General features: G+C 35.1%; 1 protein-coding gene across 1 annotated transcript in view; it reads right to left on the bottom strand.

Moving 5' to 3' along the window:
* The window catches only part of BRIP1 (BRCA1 interacting DNA helicase 1), a 191,075-nt gene that overhangs the window by 15,274 nt on the left and 160,940 nt on the right, over window positions 1-14,861 (bottom strand). Inside the window, exon 17 of the mRNA XM_024757679.1 lies at window positions 11,421-11,533. Coding sequence (XP_024613447.1) covers window positions 11,421-11,533 — 113 coding nt within the window. The remainder of the gene's footprint in view (window positions 1-11,420; window positions 11,534-14,861) is intronic.

Raw genomic sequence — 14,861 nt, 5'->3', positions numbered from 1 at the left:
CTAGAAAGGCCTGAATATAAGGTAGCCCTTGGTTGGTGTTTAGATTTCAGGGAGGGTTCCAATCACTAACTAAAAGAAACTCTCACTGTGTCTACAATGTCTGTGGAAAAATATGGTTAATGCTGAACACCTGCTTTGCTTCTGAGAGTCTAGACTTTGGGGAAATGTTAGGCAGAGTCTGCCTATACGACCAGCCCAAATAAAAAAACCGGTGCTGAGTCTCTAACAAGCTCTCCCGATTAGCTATTATTTCACACGTTACCACAATTCACTGCTGGGAAACTAAGTGTGCCCTGTGTGACTCCATTGAGAGAGGACCCTCGGAAGATTGTACCTGGCTTCCCCTGGAGTTTGCCCATATGCCTATTCCCTTTGCTGTTTTTGCTTTGTATCCTTTCACTGTAATAAATTCTAGGTGTGCATACAGCTATATGCTGAGTCTATCACTGCTCCTGGTGAATAACTGAACCTAAACATCGTCTTTGGGACTGCCAATACAATGCCTATTACCACAGACTTAAGTTTATTGCTTTATGCAGTTGTTTTCAAAAATCAAACAGGAGAAAAAGTTATTAAAATATAGTTATATTGGGCTTCCCTGGTGGCGCAGTGGTTGAGAGTCCGCCTGCCGATGCAGGGGACACAGGTTTGTGCCCTGGTCCGGGAAGATCCCACATGCCGCGGAGCAGCTGGGCCTGTGAGCCATGGCCGCTGAGCCTGTGCTCCGCAACGGGACAGGCCACAACAGTGAGAGGCCCGCATACCGCAAAAAAAAACAAAAACAAAAACAAGTTATATTGTTTTTTATATTTACCTATGAAATTACCTTTACAGATGCTCTTTATTTCTTCATGTGGATATAGTTACTGGTTAGTGGCCTTTCATTTCAGCCAGAAAAAGACTCCCTTTAGTATTTCTTGTACAATAAGTTTTCTAGAGATTAATTCTCAGTTTTTATTTGGAAATGTTCTCCTTAATTTTTCCTTAATTTTCTCCCTTAATGTTTCTCCTTAATTTTTGAAGGACAGTTTTGTTAGATATAGATTCAACTGACAGTCTTTTTCTTTTGGCATTTTAAACATGTCATTTCACTGCTTTCTTCTCTCCATGGTTTCCAGTGAGAAATCTGCTTAAATTATTGAGGATACCTTGTATAATGAGTTGTTTTTCTCTTGCTGCTTTCTAGATTCTCTCTTTGTCTTTTGACAGCTTGATCGTGACATTTCTATGTATGGATCTCTTTGAGTTCAAACTACTTGGAGTTTTCTGATTTTCTTAGATGTGTCATCAAATTACATGTGTCATCAAATTAGGGAAGTTTCCAGCCATTACTTTTTCAAAAAAATCTTTCTGTTTCTTTCTCTCCTCTCCCTCTAAGACTCTCTTTATGTGTATGTTGGTATGCTTGATGGGGTTGTACAGGTTCCTGAGGCTATCTTAATTATTCTTCATTCTTTTTCTTTCTGTTCCTCAGACTGGAAACCAATTCTTTCTTCTTCCTGCTCAAAACTGCTGTTGAGCCCCTCTAATAAATTTTTCATTTCACTTATTGTAGGTTTCAACTACAGAATTTCTGTTAGGTTTTTTTTTAAAAAGAATTCTATCTAACTATTGATATTCTCCATCTGGTGAAACATCATTCTCATAGTTTCCTATAGCTCTTTAGACATAATTTCCTTGGTTCCTTGATCATATTTAAAATAGCTTTATATACTAACTACAACATCTGGACTCCCTTAGGGATAATTCTTATTGACTGCTTTCTCCCCTGTGTATGGGGAATATATTCTTCTTTGCACATGCCATAATTTTTGTTGAAAAGAGTACATTTTAAATAATGTAATCTGGCAACTGTAGAAATCAGATTCTTCCTCCCTCCCCAAGGAATTTTGTTGTTGATGCTGCTGTTGTTGTTGCTGTGACTTTTCTGAAATCATTTTGTAAAGTCTGTATTCTGTCATGTGTGACCATTGCTAGGTCAGCATAGTGGTCAGCTAATGATTAGACAGAGATTTCCTTAAACATCTGGAATCCACAGTCTCCCATTCTTTGCCAAGAGGCTTTGCATGTGTTTTTGGATACATTTTTGAGCCTTGATCAGGCAGGCAAAAACTCTACCTTAGTCTTCACTTCCTGCTTCAGCAGAGCCTCAAGGTCACACAGAGGTGAGAGCTTAGGACCTTCTCAGGTCTTATGAGCATGTGCACATCCCTGGTCATGTGCACAGTCCTAAACATTCCTACTAGAGTCTCAGGGATATGTCGGAACTTTTAAAGCCCCCATGGAAATCTCATTTCCCAGCTTTTCTCTTTAAGTTTTCAGTTAGTTTGTTATTTGTCCCAATTTTCATTCATTGTCTCAGGAAGCTGTGAAGTTAAACAACTGCTTAAGTGAGCTCTGAGACAGGTAAAAATTTCCCCATATTATCCTTTGAATGTCTGCAGGATATGTAGTAGTATCACCTCCTTTATTCCAGATACTGGCAATTTGCAGCTTTTTTTTGTCAGTTTACCTATAAGTCAGTAGATTTTATTGATTGCTTTAAAAATGGATTTTATTGATTTTTTAGTTTCATTGATTTATATTCTTTTCTTTTTTCTGTTTGCTTTACATTTATTTTGCTCTTCTTTTCTAGCTTCTTAAGGTAGAAGTTTAGATAACTGATTAGAGATCTTTGTTTCTGAAAATAAACATTTAATGATATAAATTTCCCAGTGAGCTCTGCTATACCTGTGGTCCACAAATTTTGATATGATGATTTTCATTTCTGGTGAGTTCACAATATTTTCTAATTATCCTAAGACATCCTGTTTTTCCTATGGATTTTTAAAGATGTTATTAATTTCCAAGTACTTGGACATTTTAATGTTATTTTTCTGTTATTGATTTCTAGTTTGTTTATTTGCAGCATGGTCAAAGAACACACTATGATTTCAAATCCTTAAAAAAAATTTTAAGTTTATCACCCAGGATATTGTCTAAATTGGTACATATTCCTTGTGTTTATTCTGCTGTTGTTGGGTGGAGTGCTCTATAATGTCAATTCAATCTAGCTGGCTAATAATATTGTTTAAGTCTTCCATCTCTTTATTGGTTTTCTGTTTACTACTTTTATCTATTACTGAGAGAGGAATTTTAAAGTCTCCAACCATGCTTGTGGGTTTGTCTATTTCTCTAATTCAGATGTCAGCTTTTGTGTCATGTATTTTGAAGCTCTATTTTTAGGTGCATACACATTTAGGATTGTTATGTCTTTCTGATAAACTGACCCTTTCATCATTATGTAAATTTTCTTCTAACACCCCAATAATTTTCTTTCCTCTTAATTCTACTTTGTCCTGATATTAATATAGTTATTCCAACCAGTTCATTGGTATTTTGAATTCTGGTCTTCTTCCGCAATCTGTCTACTATTATTCACTTTTCACAGTACTCAAATAGCTGCTCCATGCATTCTGTCTAGCTTCTAAAGACAGTACAGAATGTACTTCATCTTATCTAGAATTGAAACCTCCAGACTCTTTATTTTTTTAATGTTTATTTATTTATTTTCTTATGAGTCATCCATTTTATACACATCAGTGTATACATGTCAATTCCAATCTCCCAATCCATCACACCACAACCCCCACCACCTGCCGCTTTGCCCTCTTGGTGTCCATATGTTTGTTCTCTACTTCTGTGTCTCAGTTTCTGCTCTGCAAACCAGTTCATCTGTACCATTTTCTGGGTTCCACATATATGCATAAATATACGATATTTGTTTTTCTCTTTCTGACTTACTTCACTCTGTATGACAGTCTCTAGATGCATCCATGTATCTACAAATGACCCAATTTCCTTCCTTCTTATGACTGAATAATATTCCATTGTATATATGTACATCTTCTTTACACATTCATCTGTCAATGGGCATTTAGGTTGCTTCCATAACCTGGCTATTGTAAATAGTGCTGCAATGAACATTGGGGTGCATGTGTCTTTTTGAATTATATTCCTAGGTATTTTATTCTTTTTGTTGCAATGGTAAACGGGAGTGTTTCCTTAATTTCTCTTTCAGATTTTTCATCATTAGTGTATAGGAATGAAACAGATTTCTGTGCATAAATTTTGTATCCTGCAACTTTACCAAATTCATTGATTAGCTCTAGTAGTTTTCTGGTGGCATCTTTAGGATTCTCTATGTATAGTATTATGTCATCTGCTAACAGTGACAGTTTTACTTCTTTTCCTATTTCTATTCCTTTTATTTCTTTTTCTTCTCTGGTTGCCATGGTTAGGACTTCCAAAACTGTGTTGAATAATAGTGGTGAGGGTGGACATCCTTGTCTTGTTCCTGATCTTACAGGAAATGCTTTCAGTTTTTCACCATTGAGAATGATGTTGGCTGTGGGTTTGTCATATATGGCCTTTATTATGTTGAGGTAGGTTCCCCCTATGCCCACTTTCTGGAGAGTTTTTATCATAAATGGGTGTTGAATTTTGTGAAAAGCTATTTCTGCATCTATTGAGATGATCAAATGTTTTTATTCAATTTGTTAATATGGTGTATCACATTGATTGATCTGCGTATACTGAAGAATCCTTGCATCTCTGGGATAAATCCCACTTGATCATGGTGTATGATCCCTTTAATGTGTTGTTAGATACTGTTTGCTAGTATTTTGTTGAGGATTTTTGCATGTGTATTTATCAGTTATATTGGTCTTTAATTTTCTTTTTTTGTAATACGTTTCATTTTGTATCAGGGTGATGGTGGTCTCACAGAATGAGTTTGGGAGTTTTCCTTCCTCTGCAATTTTTTTGAATGGGAGATTTTGAGAAGAATAGGTGTTAGCTCTTCTCTAAATGTTTGATAGAATTCACCTGTAAAGCCATCTGGTCCTGGACTTTTGTTTGTTGGAAGATTTTAAATCACAGTTTCAATTTCATTACTTGTGACTGGTCTGTTCATATTTTCTAATTCTTCCTGGTTCAGTCTTGGCAGGTTATACCTAAGAATCTGTCCATTTCTTCCAGGTTGTCCATTTTATTGGCATAGAGTTGCCTGTAGTAGTCTCTTAGGATGCTTTGTACTTCTGTGGTGTCTGTTGTAACTTCTCCTTTTTCATTTCTAATTTTATTGATTTCAGTCCTCTCCCTCTTTTTCTTGATGAGTCTAGCTAATGGTTTATCAATTTTATCTTCTCAAAGAACCAGCTTTTAGTTTTATTGGTCTTTGCTACTGTTTTCTTTGTTTCTAATTCATTTATTTCTGCTCTGATATTTATATTTTTCCTTCTGCTAACTTTGGGTTTAGTTTGTTCTTCTTTCTCTAGTTCCTTTAGGTGTAATGTTAGATTGTTTATTTGAAATTTTTCTTGTTTCTTGAGGTAGGCTTGTATAGCTATAAACTTTCCTCTTAGAACTGCTTTTGCTGCATCCCATAGGTTTTGGACCGTCGTGTTTTCATTGTCATTTGTCTTCAGGTATTTTTTGATTTCCTCTTTGATTTATTTAGTGATCTCTTGGTTATTTAGTAACGTATTGTTTAGTTTCCATGTGTTTGTGTTTTTTACATTTTTTTCTCTCTAATTGATTTCTAATCTCATAGCGCTGTGGTCATAAATGATGCTTGATATGATTTCAATTGTCTTAAATTTCCTGAGGCTTGATTTGTGACCCAAGATGTAATCTATCCTGGAGAATATTCCATGTGCACTTGAGAAGAAAGTGTAATCTGCTGTTTTTGGATGGAATGTCCTATAAATATCAATTAAATATATCTGGTCTACTGTGCCATTTTGTGGGGGCCAATGGTGGACTCTGGGAGGGCTCACACCAAGGAGTCCTTCCCAGAACTTCTGCTGCCAGTGTCCTTGTCCTTTGGTGAGCCACAGCTGTCCCCACCTCCACAGGAGACCCTCCAACACTAGCAGGTAGGTCTAGCTCAGTCTCCTATTGATCCAGGTTGGGAAGTCTGACGTGTGGCTCAGAACCTTCACTCCAGTGGGTGGACTTCTGTGGTATAAGTGTTCTCCAGTTTGTCAGTCACCCACCCAGCAGTTATGGGATTTGATTTTATTGTGATAGCGCCCCTCCTGTCTCACTGCAGGCTCTTTGCTTTGCATGTCGGGTATCTTTTTTGGTGAGTTCCAGTGTCTTCCTGTTGATGACTGTTCAGCAGTTAGTTGTGATTCTGGTGTTCTCGAAAGAATGAGAGCATGTCCTTCTACTCTGCCATCTTGAAGCAATCTCCAGACTCTTTAAAAAGTTAATTTTAGCTTGTAAATTTTAATTTTTAATCAAATACACAAGCATAGTTTAAAAGTCAAATAGTATTATAATTGTTTTAATAAAAACAGAATTTTCTTTTGCCTACCCACACCACATCTCCAATTCCCAATCTCAGAAACAAGTAATTGAAAATATTTTACATAGTTCTTGTGGTCATTTGCCTCCATATTTCTAAATAACATACTACTACTACTTCCTGTTTTTTAACCATTAGAAATCATTTACTGACTCTTCCTACAGAAGATGTTTATCTCATATCACTGATAACTTCACTACCTCTCCATTCTTCCAGCAGCATTATATCACAATTCTTTTGTAAATCAATATTCAGTGGATTACCATTTAAAGGTGAATTACATGATCCAGTATGATTACATGTCCTTTCCCATACAAGACGTTTTTGTCTGCCTTGGAGTTAATAACTCCCTCTTTCCTTTTTTGCTTAATTTTCTATGTTTCTATCATTAATTAATTTCCACTTTGTCACAGCTGCAAGAATTTTTCTCAATAAGGGCAAAACCTTCCATCCTCAAAAACCAATCTAGGCTAACTACTATGGGACTGCCACACAGATTCATCCCAGAGCTTTCTTCCTTGGTTGTTTTGGGAATTTCACTTTTCTGGGTTGGAACTCTGGTTTCCTGTATCCTTAGTATTCCTCTTTCTGTATTTTCTCTTCTTTGTTGGAGAATATCTTTCAGTTGGATCCTGAGAAAGTGTGCATTTGAAGCAAATGTTTTAGGTCCTTTAATACTGAATACTGAATGCTTTAGTCTGTCTTACAGTTTATTGATCATTTGCATTGCTAAGAACTTAGATTGCAAGTCAAAAATTTCCCTCAAATAATTGAAGATAATTTTCAACTGTCTTTCAGCTTCTAGTGTTGCTTTTAAGAAGTCTGTTTCAATACTGATTCTATACCTTTTGTATGAGAGTTCTCTTTTTCTCTCTGGAAGGTTTCAGGACCTTTTCTTTACCTTGGGTACTTTGAAACTGCATAGTGAGGAGCTTTGTAGCTTTTCCCCCTTTACTGGTACTTGAGTGGATACTTTCATCAGGAAAGTGTGTCCTTCAATTCTGAGCATTTTTCTTGAATTATTCCTTTGACATGTTTCTTTATTTTCTCTAGTCTCTTCATATGGAGCTCCTATTTATCAGAAGTTGTTTCCTGCATACTGATCCTCTAGTTTTCTAGTTATTCTTTCCCATTTTCTTTCTCTTTGATTTTTGGATGTGGGAAATTTCAATTTTCTCTCCTAAGCCCAATTCTGCATTTAAAATTTGTTGCTACCATATTAATGTCTAGGAGTTTTTTCTTATTTTCTGTTCTTGTTTTATGGAGGCAATATCTTACCTCCCCCTATGGGTATTACTGATAAAATTTAAAAATTTTTCTTTTATCCAACAGTTGGCAAACTATAGTCCACAGGGACAATCTGGTCCATATCATGTTTTTGTACAGCCTGCAATCTAAGAATGGTATTTACATTTTAAAGGTTAAAGAAAAAACAAAGAAGAATGTGGATGCAGACTGTATGTGGCCTGAAAAACATAAAATATGTACTTATCTGGCCCTTTACAGAAAAAGTTTGCCAACTTTTTTTCTACTGCACTGTTTCTGTTTTCTACAAGTTATTCCACCCTGCTTTTGTTTCGTTGGTATTGTTTTGGTCTCTGTTTTTCATATTACAGACATTCTTTGAATATCTGGTGAAGACTCCATGCACTTATTTAAGAGTAAGGCACTAAAGTGCTGATTGGTAGCTTTGTGTACATGGGTGGGACTTATAGGCTGGGAGGCTTGCAGTAAGGTAGGAACAGGGCCACTTTGTTACTATCTGTAGGCCCTTATTCATGGGGTGGTCAGTTTGCTTAGACAGGAACACTGTACTTTCCTGCCGTGAAGATATAAGATTGATTGTCAGCCTACTCAGAGCTGAGAAGAAAAAGAGAATGGAGCTCTCACATTCAGTAGGTAGACTTTTCTTACCCCACATCTTTAATACATCCTTAGCTGTAACTGTAGTTAAAGAATATATAGACTCTCTAGTTCATTCTATCCAGAGAGTAAACCTGGGTGGGGGAGGGGGCTGTCTAACTACTACATATACTAACTTGTAACCAATCCTCTTTAGTTTAACAGTGCTTTAACCAACACTTTAGAGTACCCCCAAGTCCTAAGCTTTTCCATGCTTGAATCTGGAAGATCTTGTTAGCTTTCATGATTACAGATTTAAATTTCAGCTTTCTCTTGCCTGCTAAGTCATTCAATTATTCATCTGTTTTCCAGTGTTCAAAATTTATTGACAGCTCATCTGTCATTGTCTCTTCTCCCACTCTTTTCAACTTTATAGGTTTGACATTTTTATTCCTTAACTATCATGGGATTTTGAAAGGGGGGTGAAAATTAACACAAAGGTTTGATTATTCCATAGGGACATTAAAAATCTAAATTTTATATGACGTTCTTGTGTGATATTTTAAAGTAATCCATAGGTTCTGAGGCATCAGACCAACCATAAAATTGGGCAGGATAGGAAGATGTATATTGCCAATATTATATAACAGTGTTGAAAATCAATGCAAAGTCAGGGTACTATTCTATTTTGGTTTATGTTTAAAGCGTCCTACGGCAGAAAGGCATTTAAGTTAACAAAACAGTTCAGAGAAAAAGGTTTCACTTTCTCTTTTTTCCATTGTTTTCATACTGCCTTGCTCAAATGAATTATGCCCACTTGAGACAAAGATTATACTTTAGTAAAGCAGACCCTTTAGGAAACTTATAGTGCAGTTGTAACCTGGTCACAAAACCACCTGGTACATTCCTGAAAGCTGTTATTACTTTTTATGGATTTACATTACTTCAAATACTCTAACAGTCCCATGTGAGCTTAAAAAAAGATAACATTTTTTTAAACTCAATTTGTTTCTGCTTACTTTAGTCCTTCTAGACATATCCCTTATAAGAACAGTGCATTAGTATAAGCACCTTTTATGTCAATCAATACACATGAGTTTTATCAAATGATGTAAAACATTCACTTGATTTTTTTTAGTGGATGTTTCTTTGGAATAAGTTGCTACTTGTTGATACTGTTCCCCTGAAAATCAGTACAATGACAGTTGGGCTATCCACTTTTTAATTAATAAAATACTGAAACTATAGTATTCTACATCAACATTATAAACACATGCTTTTTCTGAAATTCTTGAAAAGTACGTTTTGAAGCTCTAGAAGCTCTCTGGCCAATATGGTATAGCTGGAAAAGCAATGAACCTGGCATTTTTCACTAATTCAACAAGTACTTATTGTGCATCTATGTCCCAATATGAGGCACAGGTGGTTGCTGAGAATGGAAAAATGTCTAATACATGTTTAGGGAAGGAGACAGATAAACAGGCTACTCCAAAACAATGAGATATATGCTATAATAGAGATAAGTATAAAGTGCTATGGGTTTCCTAAGGAGTAAATAACTCTAGTTGGAGAAATAAAAAAAGTCTTCATAAAGGACATGACCTCTTCAACTAGGTTTTGATTGGTAAACTTGCCAAATGAATTGTATGGTAACTTGTATGCCAAGGCAAAGAATAATGAAAGGATATGGTACATTTAACAGTTTAATAGTGAGATGTTTATATTTAATAGTGAGAATTTTAGTGGATACAGGTAGGCATAAGGATGAAAAACCAAGTCTTAAGGTTTTAAATGTAGGTGGTGTCAAGACATGAAGATGCATTTAGTAGCTATGTAACATTAGACAAGTAATTTCATCTCTCACAACCTGTTGAATATATGTAGAAAAGGTTTATAAATGACAAAATAGGATATAAATGTACTTTTGCTTCAAATGGTTTTTTAAAATTCAAGGCATTGCTTATATTAAGAGAAAAAAATCAACTGAGGTAAAAATATTTATTTTCCTGAAATTAAGCCTACTGACTAAAAGGCAAGAATTTTAAAACAAACATTAAGGCTCCCCTAGAAACTATTTGCTGAATAGTAAAATAAAACAAACAGGTCAATCAACAGGGAGAGACAAAGTAAGTAGATGAAATGCTTCAAGAACAATTTCCAGTGAAACCTGATGCCAAGTACCAGTGGGATTTCTAGGCAGAGAAGGGCAGTAGGTTAAACATAGAACTGAATCACTCAGTTTGAAGAGAAACAAATGCAGAATATCATTCTGAAATGATGGGGAGGGGAGTGGGTGATGTGTTCTGGGACTTAAATCCAGCTGTTGCACTCATGTCACCAGCATATGTAAATCTGAACTCAAATGCAAGCTGGTCTGCTTATGTTTAAATGAGCTAATGTGAGTAAACAAGACACTTGAGAAAAGTCCAATTTCTAGATTGGTTAGGGCAGATAATGGTTAGCTGTGGGTCTTCTGGCTGATCTGAAAACGTGTCAAATGGCCATATTTTCATGACTTTACTCTTAACCTGTGTTCTTCTATTTGAATTATCTGAATTTTATTTGTACAGCTTCACAGGAAAAAACTATTATATGGTTAAACTAATTATAATTTCATAAATAGAGAACATAAAGTGTTAAATTAGATTATAAATAATCTAATAATTATAGTATTTATAAATTTAAAGTGTTGATGTCCTGTGAAATTATGGTATAAAATGGTGATTTAAAAACTAGTTCCACAAAGCACAAATCTTAATGGACCAGAATCTTTAGAAAAAAGAGTATTATAATTAAATTTTACTGTTAGTTGGTGTGAATTCTTTAGTACCATGAACACAGTTTGTTTTAACTCTTCTTAAATGGTTTGCTTTTTACCCATAAAATCATCATTTAGGTTCTGATGTTCACAAGATAAAATTTTATTGTTTGGTGGTGAGCTTCTATAAACGTTTACTGAGCACTCTGTTGTACACTCACTGACCAATCATAAATCTTTAACCTTTAGCAAATATTGAGTTTTATTTTGGGTTTCAATTATTCCATTGACTCTTTCAACTTTCACTCCTGACATCTATCACTGAAAATATACCAGTTCCCAGGGTTCTAGTGAAATAAAATTCCATCAAATTTACTATAAGGAATAAAGTAGCAAGACAAGCTCTGCAAATAGTCCTGGTCAGAGATAATATTACAGTAATATTACATTAAATTTCACTCCACTTACCTACCTAGGGCCTGGTTTAAGGCCCTGTATGCTTGAATTTCATACCACTGACGACCTGGTAAAAGACCTCTTAATTTTGAATGCTGGTCATTATATTGTCGCTTTAGTTCAACCTAATAATTTAAAAATATATTAAAAAAAGATAAGGTAATTAAAGGTCATTTAAAAACTCATTAACTTCTAACATTTTGAGTATCATTTAATTAGGGTAGAAAGATTTGTTTTTCAGTACTAAACATTTTTCAGTTCATTTAAAACATTTCTATTCATCTTTACATTTCCTAAATGCCTACATGAACTTAGTTAATTAGCTGTGTGATATCAATCAGTTTTATTGAGAAATAATTTATATATGGCAAAATTCACAAACTTTCAATGTACATGTAGATAAATTTTAATAAATGTATAGTCATGTAACCACCACCACAATCATAATTTAGAATATTTTCACTACCTAAAAACTCCTTCCTATCCCTCTTCAGGCAATCTCCTTTATTGCTGACCCTGTCAACCAATGGTCTACTTTCTGTTTTGCCTTTTTTAGAATTCTATGTAAATGTTATTATACAGTATGTAATCATTTGTGTCTGTTTTTTTTCATTTAGCATAATGATTTTGGAATTCATTCCAAAATAGTTCATTATTTTATGTTTATCCAGCCTGATAATCTCTGCTTTTTAACTGGGATGCTTAGACCATTTACATTTAATGTTAACTATTGTTATGATTTAGTTTAAATCTACAGCATAGAATATACATTCTTCTCTTCTCAAGTGCACATGGAACATTCTCCAAGATAGATTATATGTCGGACCACAAAATAAGTCTTAGGAAATTTAAGACTGAAATTACATCAAGTATCTTTTTCAACCACAATGGTAAGAAATTAGAAATTAATAACATAAGGAAAACTGAAATAGTCACAAATACGTGGAAATTGAAGAACATGCACCTGAACAACCAAGGGGTCAAAGAAGAAATCAAGAGAGAAATCAAATAGCATCTTGAGGGACATCCCTGGTGGTCCAGTGGTTGAGAATCCACCTTCCAATGCAGGTGACACGGGTTCAATCACTGGTTGGGGAACTAAGATCCCACATACCACAGGGCAACTAAGCCTGCGTGCTGCAACTACTGAGTATGCACGTCGCAACTAGAGAGCCCATGCTGCAACTACTGAGCCCATGTGCTCTGGAGCCCACACACTGCAACTAGAGAGAGAAGCGCAAGTGCCGCAATGAAGAGACCGCATGCTGCAATGAAAGATCCCACATGCCGCAAGGAAGATCCCACGTGCCACAACTAAGACCTGATGCAGTCAAAAAAAAATAATTTTTAAAAATTATCTCAATACAAATGAAAATGGAAACACAACAAACCAAAACTATGGGATGTAACAATAGCAGTTCTAAGAGAAAAGTTTATAGCAAAAAATGCTGACATGAAGAAAAAACAAAGATCTCAGATAAACAACATAACTTTACATCTTAAGAAACTAGAAAAAAGAACAAACTAATCTCAGCAGAAGGAAGGAAACTACTAAGATGAGAGCAAAAATATATGAAACAGACCAGAAAAAACGACAACAAAAAAATCAATGAAACTAAGAGTTGTTTTTTTAAAGATAAATAAAACTGATATACTTTTGCTAAATAATTAAGCAAAAAAAAAGGACTCAAAATTACAAATGAAAGCATAGATTACAGCTGATACTACAGAAATACAATGAATCCTAAGAGACTACTATGAACAATTATATGTGAAAAAAAAGGATAACTTAGAAGAAATGGATAAATTCCTAGAAAAAAATCAACCTACCAAGAATAATCATAAAGATATAAAAAATCTGAACAGACCTATAACAAGTAAGGACATTAAGGCAGTAATCAAAAACCTCCCAAATGAAGAAAAGCTCAGGACCAGATAACTTCATTGGTGAGACTGAAACTCTACTAAGCATTTAAGGAAGAATTAACACCAGTTCTTCTCAAATGCTTCTGAAATACTGAAGGGGAGGGAACACTTCCAAACTCGTTTTAAGAGGTCAGCATTATTCTCATAACAAAGGCATGTAGGGACTTTAAAAAGAGAAAATTACAGGCCAACATCCTGATAAACATAGTGGCAAAAATCCTCAGTAACAACAACAACAAAACTGAATTCAATAGCACAGTAAAAGGATCATACACCACGATCAAGTGTGATTTATCCCTGAAATACACATTGGTTTAACATACATAAATCAATAAATGTGATACACCACTATAACAAAATGAAGGATAAAAATCACATTATCTCAATAGATGCAGAAAAAGCACTTGACAAAATTCAACATCCTTTTGTGATAAAAATTCTCAAAAATTAGGCATAGAGGAAACATACCTCCATATACTAAAGGCCATATAGACAAGTCCACAGAAACATCACACTTAATAGTGAAGAGCTAAAAGCTTTTCCTCTAAGGTCAGGAATGAGACAGAGGTGCCCACTCTTACCACTTCTATTCAACAAAGTATTAAAAGTCTTAGCCAGAGCAATTAGGGAAGAAAAAGTAATAAAAGGCATCCAAAACAGAGAAGAAGAACTAAAATTGTCTGTTTGCAGATACATGATCTTATATGTAGAAAAGCCTAAAGATCCACCAAAAAACTCTTAGAACTAATAAAATTCAGTAAGGTTGCAGGATACAAAAATCAGTTGTGTTCCTACACACTAACGACAACCTATCCAAGAAATTAGGAAAACAATCCCATTTACAATAGCATCAAAAAGAATAAAATACTTTAGAATAAATTTAACTAAGGAGGTGAAAATCTTTACACTAAAAACTATAAAACACTGATGAAAGAAATCGAAGAAACACAAATAAAACAGGAAAGATCCTGTTTATGGATTGGAATAATTAGTATCGTTAAAATGTCCTTATTACCCAAAGTGATCTACAGATCCAGTAAAATCTCTATCAAAATCCAAGAGACATTTTTTTTTTTTTTTTTTTTTTTGGCGGTACACGGGCCTCTCACTGTTGTGGTCTCTCCCGTTGCGGAGCACAGGCTCCAGACACGCAGGCTCAGCAGCCATGGCTCACGGGCCCAGCCGCTCCGCGGCATGTGGGATCTTCCCGGACTGGGGCACGAACCCGTGTCCCCTGCATCAGCAGGTGGACTCTCAACCACTGTGCCACCAGGGAAGCCCCAAGTGACATTTTTTTACAGAAATAGAAAAAAGAATTCTAAAATTTGTATGGAACCACAAAAGATCCCGAATAGCCAAAGCAACGTTAAGGAAGAACAAAGCTGGAGGCAACACATTTCCTGATTTCAAACTATATTATAAAACTTTAGTAATCAAAACAGTACGGTAAAAAAAAAAAAAAAAACAGTACAGTACTGGCATAAAATCAGACACTCAGGCCAATGGAACAGAAGAGAGAATTCGAAA

The sequence above is a fragment of the Neophocaena asiaeorientalis genome, unplaced genomic scaffold (assembly GCF_003031525.2).
Source record: "Neophocaena asiaeorientalis asiaeorientalis breed wild unplaced genomic scaffold, Neophocaena_asiaeorientalis_V1.1 scaffold327, whole genome shotgun sequence".
Lineage (NCBI taxonomy): Eukaryota > Metazoa > Chordata > Mammalia > Artiodactyla > Phocoenidae > Neophocaena > Neophocaena asiaeorientalis.
Note: the sequence above shows the minus strand (reverse complement) of the source record. Positions and strands in the feature narration are given on the sequence as shown.